This window comes from Phallusia mammillata, chromosome 3 (assembly GCF_965637545.1).
Source record: "Phallusia mammillata chromosome 3, kaPhaMamm4.hap1.1, whole genome shotgun sequence".
Taxonomy (NCBI): Eukaryota; Metazoa; Chordata; class Ascidiacea; order Phlebobranchia; family Ascidiidae; genus Phallusia; species Phallusia mammillata.
Genome location: NC_137254.1, coordinates 20,787,048 through 20,808,381, shown reverse-complemented (window position 1 = coordinate 20,808,381; position 21,334 = coordinate 20,787,048). Strand labels below are relative to the sequence as shown.

General features: G+C 37.0%; 3 protein-coding genes and 1 non-coding gene across 6 annotated transcripts; 2 read left to right on the top strand and 2 right to left on the bottom strand.

The window, feature by feature from the left end:
- Positions 1–990: 990 nt before the first annotated feature.
- LOC145219173 (ectin-like) lies at positions 991–4,043 on the bottom strand. The gene is made up of 8 exons (XM_080086563.1): positions 3,712–4,043; positions 3,285–3,428; positions 2,842–2,997; positions 2,569–2,766; positions 2,263–2,457; positions 1,972–2,118; positions 1,591–1,740; positions 991–1,458 (listed from the first exon to the last, which is right to left on the bottom strand). The coding sequence occupies exons 1-8, from the start codon at positions 3,830–3,832 to the stop codon at positions 1,217–1,219; spliced, it is 1,353 nt and encodes a 450-aa protein (XP_079942689.1). The 5' UTR covers positions 3,833–4,043; the 3' UTR covers positions 991–1,216.
- On the top strand, positions 2,944–21,334 carry LOC145219168 (uncharacterized). 3 transcript variants are annotated; one of them, XM_080086558.1, is made up of 9 exons: positions 2,944–3,008; positions 16,821–17,303; positions 17,409–17,567; positions 17,963–18,133; positions 18,355–18,588; positions 19,083–19,394; positions 19,718–19,864; positions 20,074–20,220; positions 20,576–21,334. In XM_080086558.1, exons 2-9 carry the CDS (start codon positions 16,850–16,852, stop codon positions 20,818–20,820), a joined length of 1,869 nt encoding a protein of 622 aa, XP_079942684.1. In that variant the 5' UTR covers positions 2,944–3,008; positions 16,821–16,849; the 3' UTR covers positions 20,821–21,334. The 3 variants fall into 3 exon arrangements, with proteins under 3 accessions (XP_079942684.1, XP_079942682.1, XP_079942683.1); XM_080086556.1 differs by lacking the exon at positions 2,944–3,008 and adding an exon at positions 11,139–11,197; XM_080086557.1 differs by lacking the exon at positions 2,944–3,008 and adding an exon at positions 15,645–15,753.
- On the top strand, positions 5,766–5,838 carry Trnat-agu (transfer RNA threonine (anticodon AGU)). The gene has a single exon. It is a non-coding gene; the product is annotated as a tRNA-Thr (tRNA).
- LOC145219172 (uncharacterized) lies at positions 8,585–12,284 on the bottom strand. Its single transcript, XM_080086562.1, has 8 exons — positions 12,123–12,284; positions 11,747–11,902; positions 11,079–11,228; positions 10,710–10,922; positions 10,200–10,412; positions 9,629–9,775; positions 9,151–9,297; positions 8,585–8,826 (listed from the first exon to the last, which is right to left on the bottom strand). Exons 1-8 carry the CDS (start codon positions 12,220–12,222, stop codon positions 8,585–8,587), a joined length of 1,368 nt encoding a protein of 455 aa, XP_079942688.1. The 5' UTR covers positions 12,223–12,284.

Below are 21,334 nucleotides of genomic sequence, written 5' to 3'. Positions count from 1 at the left end.
AGGTTTGTGGCCATACCGATAATAAGTTTGTTCAAAAGCAAAATTGTTAAAGCTTTACTTTAAATTTAACTCTTTTTGTACCAGATCGCCACATACTAACCCAAATATACACAATGGCCCCAAACTTCGACAACAACTTAAGAGCCGCATAAAACCAGGCGAAGAGCCGCACGCGGCTCGCGAGCCGCGGGTTGGCCACCCCTGCACTATAATGTGGACAAACGATTTGTAACAAGCAGATACAAACGACCAAGTGCTCGAATAATGCTTAAAATGGTCACATGCTTTTAAGTTAATAATGGATCACATTTGTCATTATAAAGTCATCTGCGGTGCAACTAAAGTTTAGTTCCCTTACAAATCAAGTTAAAAATCTGGATATTGATAAAAACCTGACACGTTTTTGCCATCTAATAAACCAAGACTTGCTACGAAACGATAAATTGCTTTATTATTCGGGATATCAACGGCTTACAAGATTTTGTCCATCCACTCCTTACGCAGATACAAATAGTTAATGGTTTTGTCATTACTTCAAAAAAAGGGGGGTGCGGTATGCACCAATCATTGTCAATAATGTCAATGTTCATGCGTTTCCCGCGAAATTTAACCGAAAATCGAATGTCGGTAAGCATAAGAAAACTGCTCAGAAAAGTGGTAAAGTTGATTTGCACGAAAATATTAATCTTGTCGAAATTATTAAAAGTGATGCAGTAGACTCGGTTTACGTTACTTTTTTCTATTTAGGCGTTGCACAAAAGAGCAACCAAATTTGAGGTGCACTTTTAGTGTATTTTAGGCTATTGTAAACCTAAGTATGGGAGAATTTGTTGTGTTAGTCTGATGGATAAAACAGCACCCAAAAACTTTTGGCTTAAGTATTTTAAATTTTGTTTAATTTATTTTATACAGCAACTTTCCTGTTTTTTGAAAAGTGCCTTGTTTTTCTTTGTGTGTGGTACAAAAACATGTTGTTAACACTTTGATTAATTATTGATGTAATTTTTGGTTTATTACGCAAAATGATACACATAAACATGTCAGCACAAACAAAATACAATAGTATTGGATTTAAAATTATAAATAAATAGTACATAAATACAAAAAATCAGTAAAAAACTACTGTGTGTCAAAAATGTTTATTTTTATGTGAAAACATCTTACAAAATTCTAAATTAATAACATATATATAGAACTCTTTTAGAATCTGCAACATTTAAATGCACTGGGCTCCTGGCCAAAGTTTTTGCTTTTTGGATGAAATGCATTTGCACGAGGTACTGCCTTCACATCTTTCCAACCAGGATCCAATATGATTCATAGGCTTGGGACAATATGCAACACACCGTTTGGTGCATTCTGGAACTGTATTGTTTTGTGGCCCAGTGCACTTGCAAGTTGAGGTGTTGGCATCTTGACCTTGACATGTTCCAGCTTTACATTTTGCCTCACACACATCTAAACAAACCAAGTTATTTAAAAAGAAATGGAGATTTTGGTTAACAAGGCTAATTGGGTATTAATGCTTATAAATATTCTAAGTGTCAAAACTTAGTTTAGAACTTGTTAAATCATTGAAAGAAAAAATACCTGATTTCAATCTCTGAACATTGTGTGCAAATCCATTTGGAGAGTTTCCTTTTTTGCTGTATTGGGCTACCACATAGACCTCATGGCCAACTCTTGCAATAGCACATCCAACTGATTGTGTATCTTTCCATACCAGCTGAGTGAAATGCCCTGCAGAAAAAGCAATATAAATAAAAACTTACATGTTGCATAAGATTCCTAATTAGGTTTGTACCCAAATTGTTAGACGTATTAGTTGTAGTGATTTACCTGTCAAAACCAATAAGCTAAAACAATGCAAAAATACAAAAATATGCTTTTAGTACGCACATTTATGTGGTTTCTAAAACCTCAGTAAAATAGTCAACTACATTTTAAGTGACTTGAATGCCTCAAAATTACCTGTTGTGTTTGAAAATCCAGGTTTATCGAAGTCATATTGCATTTCCCCTGTGTACCAATCAGAAATTGCTTGGCTGACATTATATCTGTTGTTAACTGCCCATCTCCATGCCAAATTTTCCCCAACATCATTTCCACGATCCACTCCTGGAAACAATATTGTTTGTTTTTTTGTAAATTTGTACATATCTTGCTGTCACTAAAAAGTTATGCTCTTAATTTTGTATTAAATCGTAGAATACATTTTTGCTGAATGCTGTTGCACAGTGTCCAAACAAGGGGTAACTTCACCTTTTTTGGAATGTTCCATCCCTTTATCACCTGGCTTTCCACTTTCAGCCAAATGAATTGCATATTGTCTTGCTTGGTTCGCCAATTTTAAGTCATAATTCAGTGGTGGACTTCCATGCAAACATCTGAAAAAATTGTGTGCTCCTAGACACTGTGCTTCTACTGTTGATTCAGATGCAACATCTCTCCTGCATTCTTTAAAGTGTAAAAAAGTTGAATAAAACTAAATCATCTAATTTGAAACTTAATCAACTTGATTACTTTAAGCTTTGTTGTTATTTACTTCATAACAAGTAGGATCATTACCTTGTTTTCTTGTTGTAGGTCTGTTTAGCTTTGCAGTTTTTATTTGTTTGCCACGAGCCATGGTTAAGTTACATTTTCTACATAGCTTGCAACTGAGTTTGCAGTGTTTTTGCATAAAATCATAGTGTGGAGAATCATCACCACACATTTCACGAATAGAAGCATATTGTTTGCATTTTGTTGATGAATCAATACAATCTGTGGCACAAAACAATCAATTTGATGAAAGATGTATTATGGGTAAAGATACTTTTATTTGTGTAAATGACATACCTTTGGAGCATTTCAATTTTTGTTGTTGTGTTTTAGGACATGCTGGACAAGTTCCACATGACTTTCGGCAAAGCTGTCTTAGATTAGGATCCGTATTACAATTCTTTTTTGTTGCCATGGCAGGACAGAATAAGATCTGGTCTTTACATTTGGGATCTGCACAATAGGTATGACAATTGCTAATTTGCCTTTAATGCAACAAGACTAATCTACATGAAGATAGCTGTAAGTTTATTTGCCTTTTCATAGTGTTCTTTGCCTGAAGTGCTTGAGTATACTGAAATTAGTACTAGCAAACTATAAGCCTTGGTATCTAAGATCAGATTTTTGTTTTAGTGTTACTTTTTTACAACCCTATCCTACATAGCCCCAATTGTGTGCATTTTCAAAAAAGTCAAATGAAAAAATTAGCCCACTTGCAGCTGCTAGCGTTAAAAACCTACCTATGCAACCCCTGGAACATGGTTTGCAGAAACCACACAATAGAGGGCAGTTTTTCTCCATTACTTTTACCAGTTGTTGAGTTTTGCAAAGTTTTATGATTCCCGGAACTTTGCAGATTGTGGCGTGGTTTTTGCACTGGGGTTCTGTTGGAAGAAAATGTACAGAATGTACAAAATTGCGAATAAAACTGGTTTGTGGATATTTCCAAATTTAAAGTTTATTTTCAGTGAATACAAACGACTTTTACGATTTGTTTCGTTTCTGCAAATATGCATTACAAAAAAACAGGTACCAACTTAGGACGCGCTGTAAGCCCACGTCATTCGTTAGTGAATGAAACTATAGCATGTAAATTTTGCTGACTTATACTTAAACAATACGTAATGCATGCCAATTTAGCAAAAAAAGATCAAATCATAAACTCACCGCATGCAGCATTATTGTCATTCTTCCATGCACGAACTTTGGGGAAAGTTTTCCCGAACTTTCCAAACTTATAACAATTCACAAGCCCAAACAAACAGACTAATGCAAAAAACTTCAACATCGTCGAGTATTTTTATTCTTTCGCTTGTCAGATAACAGCTACTTCTTGTTTGAATTTCGTACAACCATTGCAGGCTTATATACCTGACCCATGTGTTTGACGCCCACGCCTGATGTGTTGTGTTGTAGCAGAAATCACGATGGGATTTAATAATTACGGTAAATTAAAACCAATAATTATGCGGTGCTAAGGTGAAAGGACAACGATTGGTCAAATTAACGCTCATTTAATGTTTACCATAATTGACAAAATTACATCTTGTAAATCTTTTGGCATTTGACATTGACGCAATAAACTTAGTAATAAGTTGATGAAGTTAAACACACGAATTGTGCGTAGGTTTTAAAGTAAAACAATTTTGTTATTTGCTGCTTCGGATTACGTGGCAACTTACAATCATGTGTTGCACTAAACGGCAGCTGATGTCATAGTTAATGCAAAAATGTTCGCACATGTGTCGATACGTTTAAAAAAGGTAGAAAGGGTTTATTTCTGGTTCCACAAACGCTTCCTCAGCCGTGCTTATCCACGTTGTGTCAAATTTATGTGGATTTCAAAGGCTTAACGTTTTGTGGGACTGTGTAGATGCAGCAAGTTTTTATGTTTAAAAAAACATTAGTTTAGACTTTAGAGTCTATCGTGATTGACACCAACACGGGGCAGTTCAAGTGAACTGCGAACTATGTTTTATAATTTGTGTTAACTTTAAATATTTTTAATGTTCTAGACCAGGGCTTCTCAAACTGTGGATAATATAATTTTGGGGTCGCGAAACATTATGTGTTATTTAATAATAACAGTTATTATGTCAGTCACAATAAATGGCATATGTGCGTACATTTATTGTTCAACATCATTCCCGTGTGAAGGCTACACACGAGGCGTGCGCAACCTGCGGCCGTGAACATGTTTATTACAATATATGTACTTGACGGCACCCTTGACGTAAATAAAAATATTTTGATTTTCAAACTGATTTTGTGGAACTTAAAAGAATATTACCAGCCTAGAAGCCATAAGCGCCAGACTTTTTTATGCCTATAGTGTGCAAACAATGCGAAAAGCCAATACCACAAGCGTCACAATATAGATTATGACATCATAAAAGCTAAGACTGTCAATCTGTGAAAGTTTGAGTAGCCCTGTTCTAGACCAGTGATCTTTAATTACTAATGCTGCGATTCCATACTGACACTTAGTCGTCACTCTTGTGATTGGTTTGACAGGCCAACAGTCTGTTTAGTGGGTTTACAAACGTTAAATAAGTTTGAGGTAATTAATTTTAACATAAAGCGACTTAAATGCACCAGAGCCACTATATTTCAAAAATTGGCCATACCTCTCGCGACGCCAAAAAGTGCCTAATTTTCGGCAAGAAGTACTTTTTTGCATTTAAAACGTTATATCCCAATAGGTCACGGTTTGGGCTATTAGGGTCGGGATAAGGGCATTTAAAATTCAATAAAACTAACCCCAAAATTTATTTACTAATATAAAAATTTTAATAACTTTCCCAACCCAACCCCTCTTTAGCCGCTAATTAAAAAATTAAGCTCTTTACGCCCCCTTGTGAAAAGGAATCTCCAGTGAGGTATGGTGTTAAGCTCTACCAAAACTATTAAGTCGGAAAGAGCTGGGCGACGTTGAAAAGTTATTGAGTACCAAACAGTGTAGTACACAATTGTTGAGTTGAGTTTATTTTGCTTGGTGAAGGAAAACATAGCGAGCGACACAATAACACTAAACAATCGCTTAGCTGAAAATAGCTGGGCAATGTTGAAACGTTATGGAGCGCAAAAAGGAGAATAATTGTGGTTTATGACTAAGCGCGCTGCAGCTACACCGTATAGCAAAGCGCAAAGCTTAGTGTGACAAGAGCTCACAAAAGAGTAAGCGACAAATAAATACACGATATTACGACGGAAGCGTTCGCGGCGCCATGGCTAAGCGGTTACAGCGCCTGTCTAGTAAACAGGAGATCCTGGGTTCGAATCCCAGTGGTGCCTCCCTTTTTCGTCAAAAATTGTTTATCACCCAACACAAATGAACCGCCTGCAACTTTCGATGACCCAGCAACAAAATGCATTGAGATATAGTTTTTATGGGTGTTTGCAGATTTTTGTGGTATTTTATTGTACACAAATAACGTTTAGGTATACCAACTTTAATAACATCAGATTCAAATGTACAAAATTACAAACAGATTTTAAATTACGCACCGTGTATCTACAATGAGTTGCATTCTGCGAAACTTCAAACAGTAAAGAAAGATTTCATGAAATAGGCATTGACGTTGCAAAAGTTTAGCACGAACGTAAAAAATCCAACGAGATTTAAACGCAAAGCATATGTAGGCTAGTCTTGGTCGCTATACTGTATTTTTTTTCAAACGCATATACGTGTGGTTATGTTAAATACATGTGTGATCAATGAATGTTGTTTTTACCATAACTTGGAGTTTGTGTTTGACGGTTAATTCATTTATGAATTGCTTATGTCTGCCTACCTTGGCGCTTAAGTTCTACGTTACTATCTGTTTAGGATTAATTACCTCCTATCAATTGGCGCCAGACAAAAAACATGTAATTTTCGTCTGGACAAATGAAATTTTAGTTTTTTTACGGAGCTACTGTACGTTTAAAATAGGTCTGGTTGACAAGTCAAGCGGTTAATTCGGAAATCTCGGTTAATCCGGATGCGTGTAACCCGGACCTCGTCTAATCCGAAGTAAACTTGCGGTACAAAAGATTTGTTTTCATTAACAAGACGCCTCGGTTTATCATAATCCGGATCTTCGGCTAATCCGGAGAAAAAATGCTTTTCTGCTTGCTGTGGGCAACTTTTTTCACTGCATTGCGCTCCACTGTCTACAACACTTTATTGTGAGCGCTCGGTCGACTAACTGGAATTATTGCAGTGCATAAGACGTATAATGTAATTGTCTTGTTTGTAGTTCAATGTTTTTAGGTATCCAAAAGTAATGTGTAGTTAATGTGTTTGTTAGGTATCCAGACGCTAGTTAGATATTGGCTTTGGTTTACTGAACGTGTACTGTGCTTTGCTGAAAACTGTACGTTGCAAAGATGTCTGAGCGAAAGAAACGAAGTCATCAGGACAGAACACTGGAAGAAAAGTTAAAAATCGTACAATATGTTAATGAAAATCCTTTAATGAAAAAGAAAACTATTGCCGCGCATTTTGGTATAAACCCAAAGACTTTAAGCGACCTAATAAAGAATTCGGACAAAATTCGTGCTCAACTTTCTAAAGGTAGCTCTCTGTCTAGCAGTAAGCGCTTGAGAAAAAGCTCACAGCCTGAAGTGGACAAAGCTCTATTGATTTGGTTTCAGCAGCGATCGTGTGACCCACAACTCCGTACTGATGGTCCTATGCTACACCAACAGGCAAGGAAGTTTTTAGCAGCTCTGTCGGTGGACACATTACCAAAACAGACAATCTCAAAGGCTTGGATTGATCGTTGGAAAAAGCGTCATGGCTTTAGTCGCGTTAAAAAAGCTGCTGGGTCTGGTGGTGCCGATAATAAAATCGTTGGAGAATGTAAAGATGAAAAACACAAAGAAGATCGCACGCCGCATAATGTATCAATAGACAACACAGTTGAAACGTCAAGTGATCTCACAGACGAACAAATCACACAGGTCGTAATGGATCCTGTGGTCGAAGGGCTAATAGACAATGATGGAAATACAGAAAACAAAAGTCAAGCTGCAGTTAAGGAAGAACTTGTACCTAGCATAAACGATGCTTACGCGGCCATACAAACGCTCCAGCGCTATTCACTTAGGTGTTCATGTCATGAAATGGATGGCCCAATTATCGAAATAGCGGGTATACTTATGGAACAGTTGCTGAAATGCCCTCGACAATCCAAGACGACAAACTAAATCATTTGATATGCTAATATTAATTTGTACGATGTTAATTTATCAATAAATTCTTTTTTTGATCGTATTGTTGTTAGGTAGGTAATGATCTCAATTAAGATGGTTTGTACCGACCTAGAACTAATTAGACACAGTCAGGCATTAAAAAGGGAATTAAACCAGATCTTCGCCTAATCCGGATGTATTTTGTAGTCCAATTAGGTCCGGATTAACCGAGGTTTAGCCTACTTGCGTATTTAATTCCTTTAAATTAGTCTCCCGGGGTTTGTAGTGTTTTCCTTTTTCAAGCGTCATTAATTTTTTTTTCTACTTTCTTTTTATTAGCAACATAAGACTGTGACGGGAAGGTTGTTTTTATGTTGAATATTTGTTGGATTCTACTGCATTGTACAAAAAGGAAAGCAGTACCAAACATGGCTCTTTCATAACTTGTATTTACTTTCTTGTCTTTCGAATAGTTCCTTTTTTTAAATGGCTTCAATGATAAGGTGTGCCAGACTATTACAAAACTGTTAAATGGTGGGATGCCGTACGTATAGATATTATATAGTTGACCTATAAATAGACATTACAAAATCTTTTTATGAGAGGAAATATATTATTTATTCACGAGATCGCTCATCAAAACACAAACAGTAACGCAAAATGCGAATCGTGGTGAAGAACACCTGATTCAAAAATAATCAATACACAAAATAAAATAAAAACGTACGAATAATAGTTTTAGAAAGAGCACGGCGTAGAATAAGGTGCACTTTTTTTAATCAATTAATGAGGTGCATCATTGCAGTACAATGACAATTGTCATAAAATATTATAAAAATACCAAAACTAGATCAATTGACCCTTATCGGCACATTGCTCCTTTGGGGGCACCACGCGCCCAATCGCTTGGCAAGCTACATGTACACGAGATGGCGCCCTCACAACTGGCTACCCATTCATCATAAAAGTCTTGAGGCTGTTCACAATGCACCACACAGAGTCCGTAACAGATTGGATTTCCTGATCGGTCACAATCGCAGTCATCGTCAAAGCGAGGTTGGTTACCTTGACAACTTCCCCTAGGGCATTTCGACTTGCATGTGTCTGTAAACAATGGTTTCATTAATTTACGCGAACTACATGTAATCCTCACATTCGCTTTTGTTTCTTGGCATTGTGATTTTGTATGGCTTGTTTCGGTATTTGACAATAATTTTTAATCATTTTTTTGTATTGTTAAAAGTTGTATTATAATAAGATAGCCTACTAAAGTTGCCAATTACTCGAGACAAATATATGTCATTGAAAAATCGTTTACTCCTTTAGACTTTTTGAAGCTTACAGTGTGCTCATTACATGCAGTTAATTCCGATTCATTCACTTCTCTATTAAGCTGTAACATCATTCATAAAATAATTAATCTTTTACCTTTGGGTTTTCTCACGTTGTACATATAGTCATTGTCAATATTTCCCATAGTCCTGTAGTGGGCGACAATGTAAGTTTCGTCCTTGTACTTCTTCACTGCACATCCAATAGTTTCGGTCTCGCGCCATATAACTTGTGTAAAGTGCTCTGCCAAAAGAAACATTTACATTTAATTGCTGCGTTATGAATTCTGGTTTCGTTTCCCGCTTATATGTCTTCTATATTGGTCATGGAGGTCATGGTAAATTAACTTCTAGGCTATATTATGTTTTAAAATCATCATTTACGTTTACTGTGCTATCCAACAGTTTCAACTCGTTTTACATAAAGTAATTGTTCAATTTAAACTAAACGTTGTTGAAAAGTTTCCATAAGTTTATCACTTTTAATTAGGACTTCAAATTAGTACAGCTTATAATTTAGCTTTAGTGATCAAAAGCTTCGGAAATACAAAATTCAGTGTTGATCTGTCATTTACCAGATTCATGTGTGTAGCCCTGATCATCGTAGTCGTAGTTTAGGCCTCCAGCGTACCATTGACTAATCGCCTGATTTACATCGAGTTTCCTGCTACGGTCGAATGTCCAGGCCATGTTTTCACCAACGTTGTCACCACGATCAACCCCTGAAAAAAGTAAAGAATAAATTTTAAAAAACGAAACGATATAAAACTATAGGTGCCAGGTGTAGGACAGTTTGTAAAATAAGAAATGATGTATGCTTATTTGTTCGTGTATGACTTGTTGTTGTATCGTTATTGTTTAAATTTGAAGCAAAGACATTGTATACATTACTGTTAGACGCTCCAAAATGTTGCGCAACTCTTAATGGTCGTTGGTAAAAGTAAGTCCCAACGCATATTTGTGAAGGGTGTCAGCTATATCCCTGCACATTATTCGTGATTACTTGATAATCTCTACGCTATTTTGTCTCTGCTGTTTTAGGTTACGTACCTTATTTCTGTGAATTTGGGTTGAAAGTTTGGAACGACATTACATTAACGTGGCACAAAAATAGAGTAAACGCAATATGTTAAAAAGAGTCCTCACCAATCCTTGATGCTTGCAGTTCAGACATTGTGGGTAGTCTGTTGGCATAACGTTGAGCACTTCTTTCGAGTCCGTGGTCGTACCTCAGAGGTTGGGCTCCGTGAAGACATCGGTAATAGTTGTGAGTGTTAAGACATTGATCAGCTACAGAAACTCCAACGGTTCGTCCACGTTCACACTTATTCGGCGTTGGCTTGGTGGGACGTGTGATTGCTGGATGATAGATATTACCGTTAAGTCATGGGTGTGGTAAATTTTTAGCGTAAAATTTTTGGCATTGTGGTTTAAGCTGAAATCAGCGATTTATAGTAGTAAACTGTTCACTGAGGATAATATTTATCCCTAAATTGCATCTACATGGGATTTAAATGGATATAAAAGGCGATAGCTTTTTTGTGAAAAGTACGACAGGCGACGGCTTGTTATGTACGTTGTTTAACAATTCATAGTAATGGAAGACTACGAGGTTTGAAAATGTGCAAAATCTTTCACATAAATTCAACTTCTTACGTTTTGGTGTAGTTCTGATGTATTTTGTCGTGGCCTGTGGTCTAGTGAATACAGGTCTTCTTGTGGTTGCTGGAATTGTGGGCAAAGCACAATATCTACACTCGCCACAACTCAAAGGACATCTATTCTTCATCCACTTGGAGTAGATCGAACCCTCGCAATAATTCATTTTCGTATCCCAGTACTTGCAAGCCGGGTCAAAATCACGACAACCTAAAATTACAGCTTTACGTTGTTTTAACTGATCAAAGATAACGCAGAAGTTTTGGTTAGCGTTGTTTGGTTTGTCAGGATAAAAAAAGGAAATCGAAATGTATTTGTAAATTTTTTCATCCAATTGTTTGTTTGTTTTGCGATTGTTTATGTTACCTGGATCACATCTTGGTACTTTTTCAGGCTCACAGGATTTGCAAACAGCACACGTCTTCTTGCACTGCTTCCTGATGTTCAGTCCGTACGCTGGGTGATTGCAGTAGAACTTGTACATGGTAGGGCACCACTTGTTTTCATCTTTACAATCTTTGGACATAAATTAAGCAAAGGTTTAACGAGGGTTTGTTACTTTCTACGATCCAAGAATGTTAAGGTTCATCCAAAAATACACCATGTATACAACTTCTGACCCAAAACAATCTTTAGCGCAGCGGTCGGCAACCTTGTTTTACTGCGTAGCGTTTTCGAAACTGAAATTTTATCGAGGACCGGCCAACAAAACAACAAATATTCAGCAATGAAAACGCCCAAATTAGTTTATCATCCCAGGGATACATGGGCAAAATGTTTTAATGCACTGAACCTGAAAAAATGTTCGGCCCGGTAACGGTCTTCGTTTGCCGACCACTGCCCAAGCGAACACTGAAATTGTGTTCTAATAACAGTATGAAATACATGTAAAAGAAAATGTGGCCAAGAAATATTAACTTTTAAGTCATTGGCCCTGAGCAATTCAGTGGGTAATATAAATTTTCTTTTGTACCATAGTAGTATTCAGGTCAGTTTTTATCTTTTAGGTCATTTAATTCCTTGATTTTACTTACCAAGAGAACACCTCATCTTGGTAGCGCTACAAGGTGTGCAGGTTCCACACAAACGTGGACATTTCTCTCGCACTAGAGCTTTGTAATCACGGTGGTCGCAAAACGCTTTCATTCCAGGTATACCGCATCTCCCCTTTTCGTCTTCACAATGTTCCGCTGCATAAAATTTTTGTTTAACTGTTTTGTAAAATGCCAGGTATAGGATACACTCTTTGTTCAATAGGTCTGGCGTACTATGATTTTTATGTACAATATAGGTTAAAAAGTTCTCGTAGTTGGCCTTGGCCTTTTTTGTTTTGCATAAATTTTTTTGCACAAGTATACATTTTGTAAATATTTTCCGATAAAGTTGTAAAATAGTTTTAGAAATACTTACAACATGCAGTTGTAACATATCTTCCTGATCGGTCGACTTTTACTGGGGGTTCTCCCAGTACTACAACTGCAATTGCCGTTAAAATTATTATACGCAGCATTTTTTGTTTTTCCTTTTTTAGCCTGTCAGGCGTTTTTGAATAGTGAAAATATGAATTTTCTAAAACAAACACAAATCGCTCGTTAAAACCCCAAAAAGACACAAAATACAACAACTGTCTCTGAGCGTTTTTAAACTAACATATCACTTCATAATTATGCTAACATATCGCTTTTCTACCTGTTTATTTTATATGTACACCTCTTATGATCTTACTTTTACCCTGGTAATTTCATGAATGCATGACCTTAAATTTTTGCTCTCGCTTTTATATGATATCCCCCAGTTGTTCTCTACGTCACAATACGCAATCAACACAAACAATGACACTTTTTTGACCACATAACGATTGTATCCAACTACTGTGATGTTTAAATCCTAATTAAAACACGTTAATTAATTTAATCAAGTAAATTTGCTCAGTAGGCCTACACGCTTAATAATAGTTTCCACCTCACACGAACAATAATTGCCAAGTTCGTGTGTTGTTTTGATTTAATCTGTCTCATCTGGCAGGATATCAGAAACTTAAGTGCTAATTACTTGATAAATGATGAACCTAAGTGTAAGGTGACGGATATGAGTTGTTGCGGTTGATTTAGCCATAATGCATTCGTTGTTAAGGATATGGCTTCACCTAATAGGCCAATTTGGCTAAGTTTGCCACGTCGCTAAAAGTCCCTTAGTAATATCCCATTTCCGAAACCCTACTGTTGGTGATGCCCAATGTTTGTAAATATTCATGTTACAGTATCGTATCTGCGTTTTTGACGTTGTTGTTTATAATGGTACTTATTTGAGGGAGATATAAAATCGCCACGCGACTGTATTTCTGCCACTTTAAGTGGGGAAGGCTTGTAGAGATTGTCCCCTAAAATTATTGTAGATATAGTAACACGTAAAAAACACGTTTGCTTGTTTTAAAATCTTGTTTACTTTTATGTTGACTAGTTTAGAAGATACTGAGGTTTTATCCCCCCATCTTAAGGTAAAAGCTAAATAAGGTAAAAGCTAAAAGCGAAAAAAGTAGATTAGCGGGCTTAATATTTTAAAGAATCTTGGGACTCAATTTTATTTTCGAGTAAGTAAAAAAAAAAAAAAAGTAAATGGTATTTCGGCTGTTGAAACAATAAACAACCGTTTTAAGTTTCATTTTAAAGAGATTGTGCAACTGAAATATGACGTCATGTGAAGAAAACTCACGATAATATTAATTCAAGACGATTTGAGATAATTAGGTGGTTAACGTATTACCCTCTCGTAAAGCTACTGGTTAAAATCCCAGATGACCTTATATATAATAATTAGACCTTATAATTAGGGATGTCCATTCAGAAGCCTTTACCAAATGTGAACCGGGTCCAAATTATAATGGACATAATAATGTACAAACAAAAATATTCTGTAACATTTACAATGTATTTTTTTGGCAGTTTTTATGAAATTCCTCCCCTGAACTGATAAAATTCTCCCCGGTTGGGAACCACTGGTTTAGACTTTAGAGTTTAGAGTATGAAGTCAGGTCCGAATTAAGTCCGTTTTTTTTCAAGAAACCTAAACCTGAACCCGGCCCCGACTTAGAGCTCTGGTTCAAACCACAAATGTTGTGAAAAAGAAGCCAAAATCTCGGCACGAATCATACCAAGTGTAAACCTGTTGTTTCAAACTAAAGCCATAAACGTTCCGAATCATAACTTTGTTTTGAAGTACAATATATTTTCAAAATTAACTAAATGAAAACACAAAACTGATCAAAAGCTTGTGTGGTTTAAATGCATTTAATACGGTTGTTTAAGCAATGTATGATGTAGTAATCTTTGCAACCTTTACCATAACCATCATGCAAACCCTTAGTCAGTTCCGTGTTTTGATTGATCTACTTTTAAAGTCATAATCTAGTGTTCCGATGCAGCAATTAGGCAGGAGAAAAACGCCTCGACATAAAAACATGTAACTTCAATGCAAATCATGTCCAAAAACATGTAACACCTCGACATAACAACATTACATGCAAATCACCCATCGTTTTTTCAGGATATCGGTCAAGGAAGTTATTTTTCGTTCCAAACTTGAGCAATGTAACTATGTTTGCTAAGGTCATATTTAAATCCTCCGCCCATTGTCAAAATACAAGGGATAACTGCCATTCCCAGCAATTATTGTCATTTACTTCTTCTTTAATCTCGATCACATTGTTCCACCCATTGGGTTAGGCTCAGTAATCCTTTCCACACCTGCCTAGTTGGCGGCCATTATATATTTCGGTGACGTGAAAACGTGTACCCGTTACGTCACTGGTAAGTTACATGCCAAATTTGATAACCGATTTTTTAATTTATATTTTTTGGTTGTTTTTATGTGCTGCTATTAACTAATTACTGTTAGTATATTCTTAGCGTAAATAAATTAAGGTTACATAAATGGTTAATTTTCATTCAAATTTGTGCGGTTACAAACTTGCATAACTGCTTACACGTGACGTAACTTATTACTGATTTTTTTATTGGAGACATTAATTTCTTTAAGGTTTTTCTATTTTCGCGCGCTGTATAGGGGTACTGGGGAAACCGGTTTTCTGGGTTAAACGGGGTTCCCACAGCCCTTATGGTTACGAACGTAAAACAAGAAAGACTTCGGTGTTGAGGATGTGCTGACGCAAAAAAACTTTTTTGCTTACAATTTCTCTTGAATCGGGATGCGGCGAAATCTACCAAAGAAATGTTGCAGAACTTTATTAAGCTTTCGGAAAACCGCCAAGCTATTGTTTTGCACGATGCACACTTAACCGAAAACACTAATTGTCGAAACAAATAATTTTGCGTTTTTACTCTGATGTGTAACGCTGCTTTTGCTGACAATTAAGCTTAATGACACACCCGGTATACGTTATCAAGCCCCTAAACAAAATAAAAGTGCCACTCCGAAAAACGGTTATTTCGCGACACATTTATGTACAGTAGTTAACGGCACTGTGGTTCGTAAATGCAGTTCAAAACCCCATGGGCACCTACAGATTGAATAAAGTGATTGGTTATAATCCGGCTGATATTATAAGTTTTGTGACCCACACCTTTTTCGATAATGTGTAGTTTGTCTGTGAAAAAACAAACATCTCAAGCTGACAGCAACGCATCTACTCTTAGGGAACCAACTTCGATTACAGCGCACCACACGGAAAACTAATTAGCACTTGGCGCTAGTAATCGACTGGAAAATACGATTATCTGATAATTGACGGTACTTTGTAACGACCAGGTAGCAATATGAGCTTCCCCAAACGTGATGTGCATTGTAGTAATTAGTTGAACGGTTTGTGGTCGATGTCGTTTTGATGGAAGTTGAAATTTTGTTCGTGTTTTCTATGAAGTTTTGTATTCTGCATGTTATGGCAGTCTATTTGAAGTTTTTTTTTTATCCATTTAGGTTCATGATTTGAAATCACACATAAAGTGCTTTAATGTCATAAATTGATGGGAAGGTGTTTAAAAGACCAATGTTGAAAATATAGTTGTGGAAGGGCCTTTTGAAGCAGGTAATTGAAATTTTAGATACAGAGGGACAGCTTGTGTAAATAAATTTAAATACATTTACACCACCAGCCCCAAACCCTTCAACGCGTACTTTAAACACCCACGGGATATTTTCGTTTTTGTTTATTTTTATTTTTTGCGTCGGTAGTTGATATTGTATGTTTCCAGAAGTCGAATTAAATTGTATTATTTTTTTCACGGGTTATGTATTGCAAGAACGAAACATTAAAACAACCCTTGATTTGAATTTATGTGTCAGATCTGCCGTAATTGAAGGCATTTATTTTTAAATTCACGCAGCTTAAAAATATATGAAAGTTTTCAATTATTTGCATAAAAGACACCTTGAAGTCTTATAAAATTAATTTCCCAGGTACCAGTCCAGTCCACAGTGTCATGCCCACGATTTTGCATCTAACCTTTGTCCTTCAGTTGCCTCGGTCGTTGTATACGGCGCAAAACACACATTGGGTTGTAATTTACAGCGCTTTTCGTGGTACTACAGCCGGCCCATCCTTTACCAAGCAATAAGGGTGCAATTGACAGCTCAGTCGAGCAATTACCAAATGGCCAACGTTAATTGATCACCCCTCCTGACGTACTCCAATCGAAGTACCCTATGTTGATTTACCTTAATGGGCGTTCTCTTCCGCTGAGTGAGACTATAAGAAGGGGAAATTAGAAAGCACCTTGTGTCAGTGCATTATGGCTCACATAGCTTCAGGTGATCGCAATAACATTGGGAGTGCCAGCCCGTCGTATTTTTTGTTGATTTGGGGTGGCTTAACCGTTTAAAGCGCGCTCACTTACCCGTTACAAAGTCAGAAGGGTATTGTATCGGTAGAATATCGAAGGAGCTCAGTTAGCACTTAGTTAGTTTTTTAGAACTAAAAGTAAGGTTACGGCGAACTTTAGTAGTGCGTTTTATTAAAATTTATTTAAAATTTTTATCGGGCGTTTCAAAATTTAGTTAGCATACAACGTACATATTCCGGACACAATGCGTTTGCCATGTGTTTTTTACGGCATTTTAAGGAAAAGCTACATACTGTTTTATTTATTTACATAGGTTGGACAGGAAAACTTAAATTAAACACCATGAAATACCTCGTCCTTCTGTCTGCCGTGCTTATTGCAGAGGCCAACCTTCTCTATCCGTTCGATCCTTCAGGTTTACCTTCCCCATTCAATCCTCCAGACCCCAGTGGGGCGGGTGTTGGGTTACCATCGACTACAGGGATAGGGTACCCTAATTTGGGTCCCTCGTCCACAGGATCTGGTCTTCCTTCGCCTGGCACTGGATTCCCCTCGTCATTGGGTACAGGTTACCCTTCTTCGTTAGGTACGGGTTACCCATCATCTTTAGGCACAGGATCGCCTGGGTCTGGTTTCCCCTCTTCGTTGGGTACTGGTTACCCTTCTTCGTTGGGTACTGGTTACCCTTCTTCGTTGGGTACTGGTTACCCTTCTTCGTTGGGTACTGGTTACCCATCATCTTTGGGTACTGGTTTTCCATCCTCACCGTTGGGTAGTTTTTACGGACCAAGTTGTGGTAAGTGACAGTTGAAATACTTTTAATTAACAGCAGTTTCAGTTTGAGATACAAAAAATTAAATATATTATTTTGAATAGTGCTAAAAATTGTTTAATTTTTCAGATGAAGACTGCAAGGACATGAACACACTCTTTTGCATGCTGCAAGTTACAAAATGCAACTCACCAAAACTCGGCGTAAATCTTGCAGCAAAGCGAGCTTGCCCCAAGACATGTGGCTCCTGTACACCGTGCACGTATGAACAGAAAAAATGCGAATCAGGTAAGGAGAAACGAACAAAGGACCATACGAGAAATTATTTGCCGGCGATATTTTTGCCTAAAAATGTGTGAACAAAACTTTGTTGAAAATTGGGCCTGAATGGTTAGTGTACAATATATTGTACAAATCTACCTAGATTTATGCTGATATTGTACGATTTCTCCAATAGCAGAAACATATTCCAATAGAAAAAGTATCAACTTAATAGCCACTAAAGCTAACATTTTCACGTTCGTTTTCCACTAATAAGCAAACAAATACAAATAAATTATTGCTAAGATACGATAAAGTAGCGTCTGTGCCCTCCGCCGAAAGTCCGAAAAAATCAATTCCTCATCTATGAAAATTTAACATATTTCGGTTTGTTGCATTAACAAAAAATATCATTTTTGCAGAGAAAACTTGTTTCGACAAATCACCACAATGGTGCCAGTTTGCTCTGAAGGGCAAATGTTCGGAAGCGAGCAGTCATGGTCTTGTGGTGCGCAAACATTGTAGGGTAACATGTGAAGAATGCCGGCCCTGCAAAGCTCCACCCGTATACCAAGCACCACCTTGCTCTAACGGTAGGAATATTGTTTTAGAAAAGTCATACACTCTTCTGTTTGATTTGTGATTCTATTTCGGCATTAAAGGGGTTCTGTTTGCAATAACAATGCAACCACGGAAGTTAAACCGTTAATAAGAGAAATTCTATCGCCCAGTCCAACTCAAAACTAGGCACATTTAATCAAAATCTAATAGTAATTTTAAACTGAGCATTTTTTAACATTGACTTTACATACAGACTGTGAGGATCTACGTGACGACTGCCCAAGACTTGCTACAGAAATGAGGTATTGCACATATCCTGACTACACCGACTGGATGCAGTCCAACTGCAAACTTAGCTGTGGGCTATGCAAGAAATGTAGAGCACCACCTAAACTCCCGTCCCTCATATCCGCACCTCCGGCGCCACCCCAAGGCTACAAACCGACCCCAACTCCCACCGATGAACCAATCAGCACATATTCACCCGGTAAGCTACACCCCACTTTTGATTTGTTTTGTAAATTTGGATTTACCGAATGCCATAGTAAAAATGCCACAACGGTGCTTGCAATTCTTACAACTAAACCAGCTCACCACTGACCAGCTCATATGTGCTACATATATGTAGCTCATTTGGTAGAGCGCGAGTCCCGGAAAGGCTCCTGTCGTGGGTTCGAATCCCATCGCCGGCTAGATTTTTCTAGCCTGTGCTTTGACATGCTTGATGACCGGCTGATTCGTTATGACGCTGTCAATAGACCTAGCGTACTATAATTTACATGTGTGTGCCGTAATTGCCAGACTGTTTTGAAATAGACGTTTTAGGGCTTGTCCGATGCAAAATTTATGTTCATCCATTGTCGTTAAAATTTGTGCGGTCCGATGTCTTTTAATTTTGATATGAGACATAACGTGTTTCATACGTGCACTGTGCGATAAAAGCTTAATCAACAAATATAAAACAAATTCCTTTATTCGCAGAGGACGTTTATGCAATCTTGAGTGAACTCTACGGAAATGATACGGACAACGGAACAAGCATTACAAAGAAGAAATTCGGCCCCGAAAACACTTTGCAGTATGAGGTCAAACGTGAATGCAAACAATACAAGATCCAGATGCAAGCCAGCTTGCAGGAGCAGTGCTTGGCTGCACACAACTACTACAGATGCCTTCACAATGTCCCAGAGCTCGAATACGACGACATTTTAGCAACAAGCGCATACTCGTATGCAATCAAGATGGCGAATGATGGAATGTATGGTGCAGCGTCAGTTAAACCCTCGTTAGTTGGTAAGTGATGTAGATTTTTGTATGACTTCTCTATCAACCTAATATATCTAGTAGTTCTCATTTTAGGTTCTCGAAAAGTAACGGCAATTATTATTTTCACTTGTTCTGCCTATTTGTTTGTGAAATCATTTTTATTTTTATTCATTTAGCGTTAGAACAATAAAACACCTGATAATTCAATTCAACAATTGGTTAAAACCATATAAAGCAGACATTTAATGATGTGATAACCGGTATGAAATTAAAAATTCCTTTTTGCCAAATGTAACCCCTATATTTTAGTTACCTATGTTTAGTTAATAATGCTCTTGTTTTATGTTCAGGTATCGATCGAGAGCAAGACGTTGGTGAAAATATTGCTTGGCAAATGAACCGGTACAACCAGTTCAATATATACCAAGCTGTTAGTGGTTGGTATGCGGAAGGACTCAACTACGATCACGAGAACCCAGGCTACAACGACAAAACAAGTAATTGAAATATTTAAGTTTTTTAATAACGTTCACAATGTTACTGATCCTATCCTATTTACCGTGATTTCATGAAAAATTATTTCGATTTTTTTAAATAAAATTGTGTTCAACAGCAAAACAAAAGATAGTTTTGCATCTACACGTATGTGTTTACCCCCCGTATTTGACAATTGTTTTGTTTACTTATTAGAAACTTTTTTTCACAGGTCATTTTACGCAGCTCGTGTGGAAAGGCAGCAGCAAAGTAGGATGTGGTTTAAAGAAGCGTGGAAACGAAATATATATTGTTGCACATTACCAAGCAGCTGGAAATGTCCCAATGAAGTTCCCAGCTAATGTTAAACCACCGAAGAGTAAGTGATAAGTTTTTTTGTAGGTACAAAATTCCAAACTTATTTAGTATTTGCAAAAACAATTTTCTTGTGAAACACTAAACTCGATATATTGACAGATCCATTTGACACTGATTGAAATAGTTTAATACAATAGTTTGTGTACTTTGTGGTAATATTCTTTTCTATTTTTTGTCGTAATATTTTTGTAGCGCTCAAATTTTACGAAAGAGATTTTAATGAAAGTTAAACAAACTCGAAAAAAAGCGGTTAACAGTTAGAACACGCTATTAAAAATATTCATGACAATTTTAAAATATTGCGTTCATGTAACATCAATTCTATCGAAATCTAACCTTTCGTCATATATCTTTAGACGCGTGCAAAGCCCAATGCAGCAGCGGCCGTTGCCAAGGCAACAACGCAGAAAAATCGACGTGTAATTGCGGTCAAGGCCGACAATACGATGCCCCAGTTTGTACCGGAGGTTGTGTGGCGTTTTGCCCGAAACCCTACGGATATCGTGGAATGTGGAAGGAAAGATGTGCTGGATCCGTCAGTTGTACTTGCCTGAAACCAGGATATGGATACGGACGTCGTTTCGGTGCTACTTGTCGATAAATCATCTCAACTAAATCGTCTTCCTTTGTTTCATTTTATGTTTTTCGGTTTCTAAAAATAGGCTTGCGCTTGTGAATTTAAAAATTGTGTAAAAGTGTTGGATATTAAGAAATCTTGAATTGCGCAGTAAAAGTCATCTTACGCGACTTTAAAAATCATAAAAAACTTGAACAGAAAACGACTAACTATAGAAACGGACACTAACCATCATTAGCATGTAAATTTTGATTTTTGTGGGTTTACCCGTTTTTTCTGTAGTCTACGTTTATTTGTTCTACGAATTCATGTATGTATGTTACACTAACATTAGAACGCGCACTAACGCTGCAAATTACTAACTTATTTTCTTGTTTTTTTACTAACCACGTTGATTGGTCGAAGTTGTATTTACGGCCATGCTGTACTATTTATGAGGATATTTGCCATTTCTCTAACCTCATTTGTTTATATTTTGTTTTATTTTATTGTTTTCTCTTCTATTCTACATGCTATAATAAAGAATGTTATACGTAAA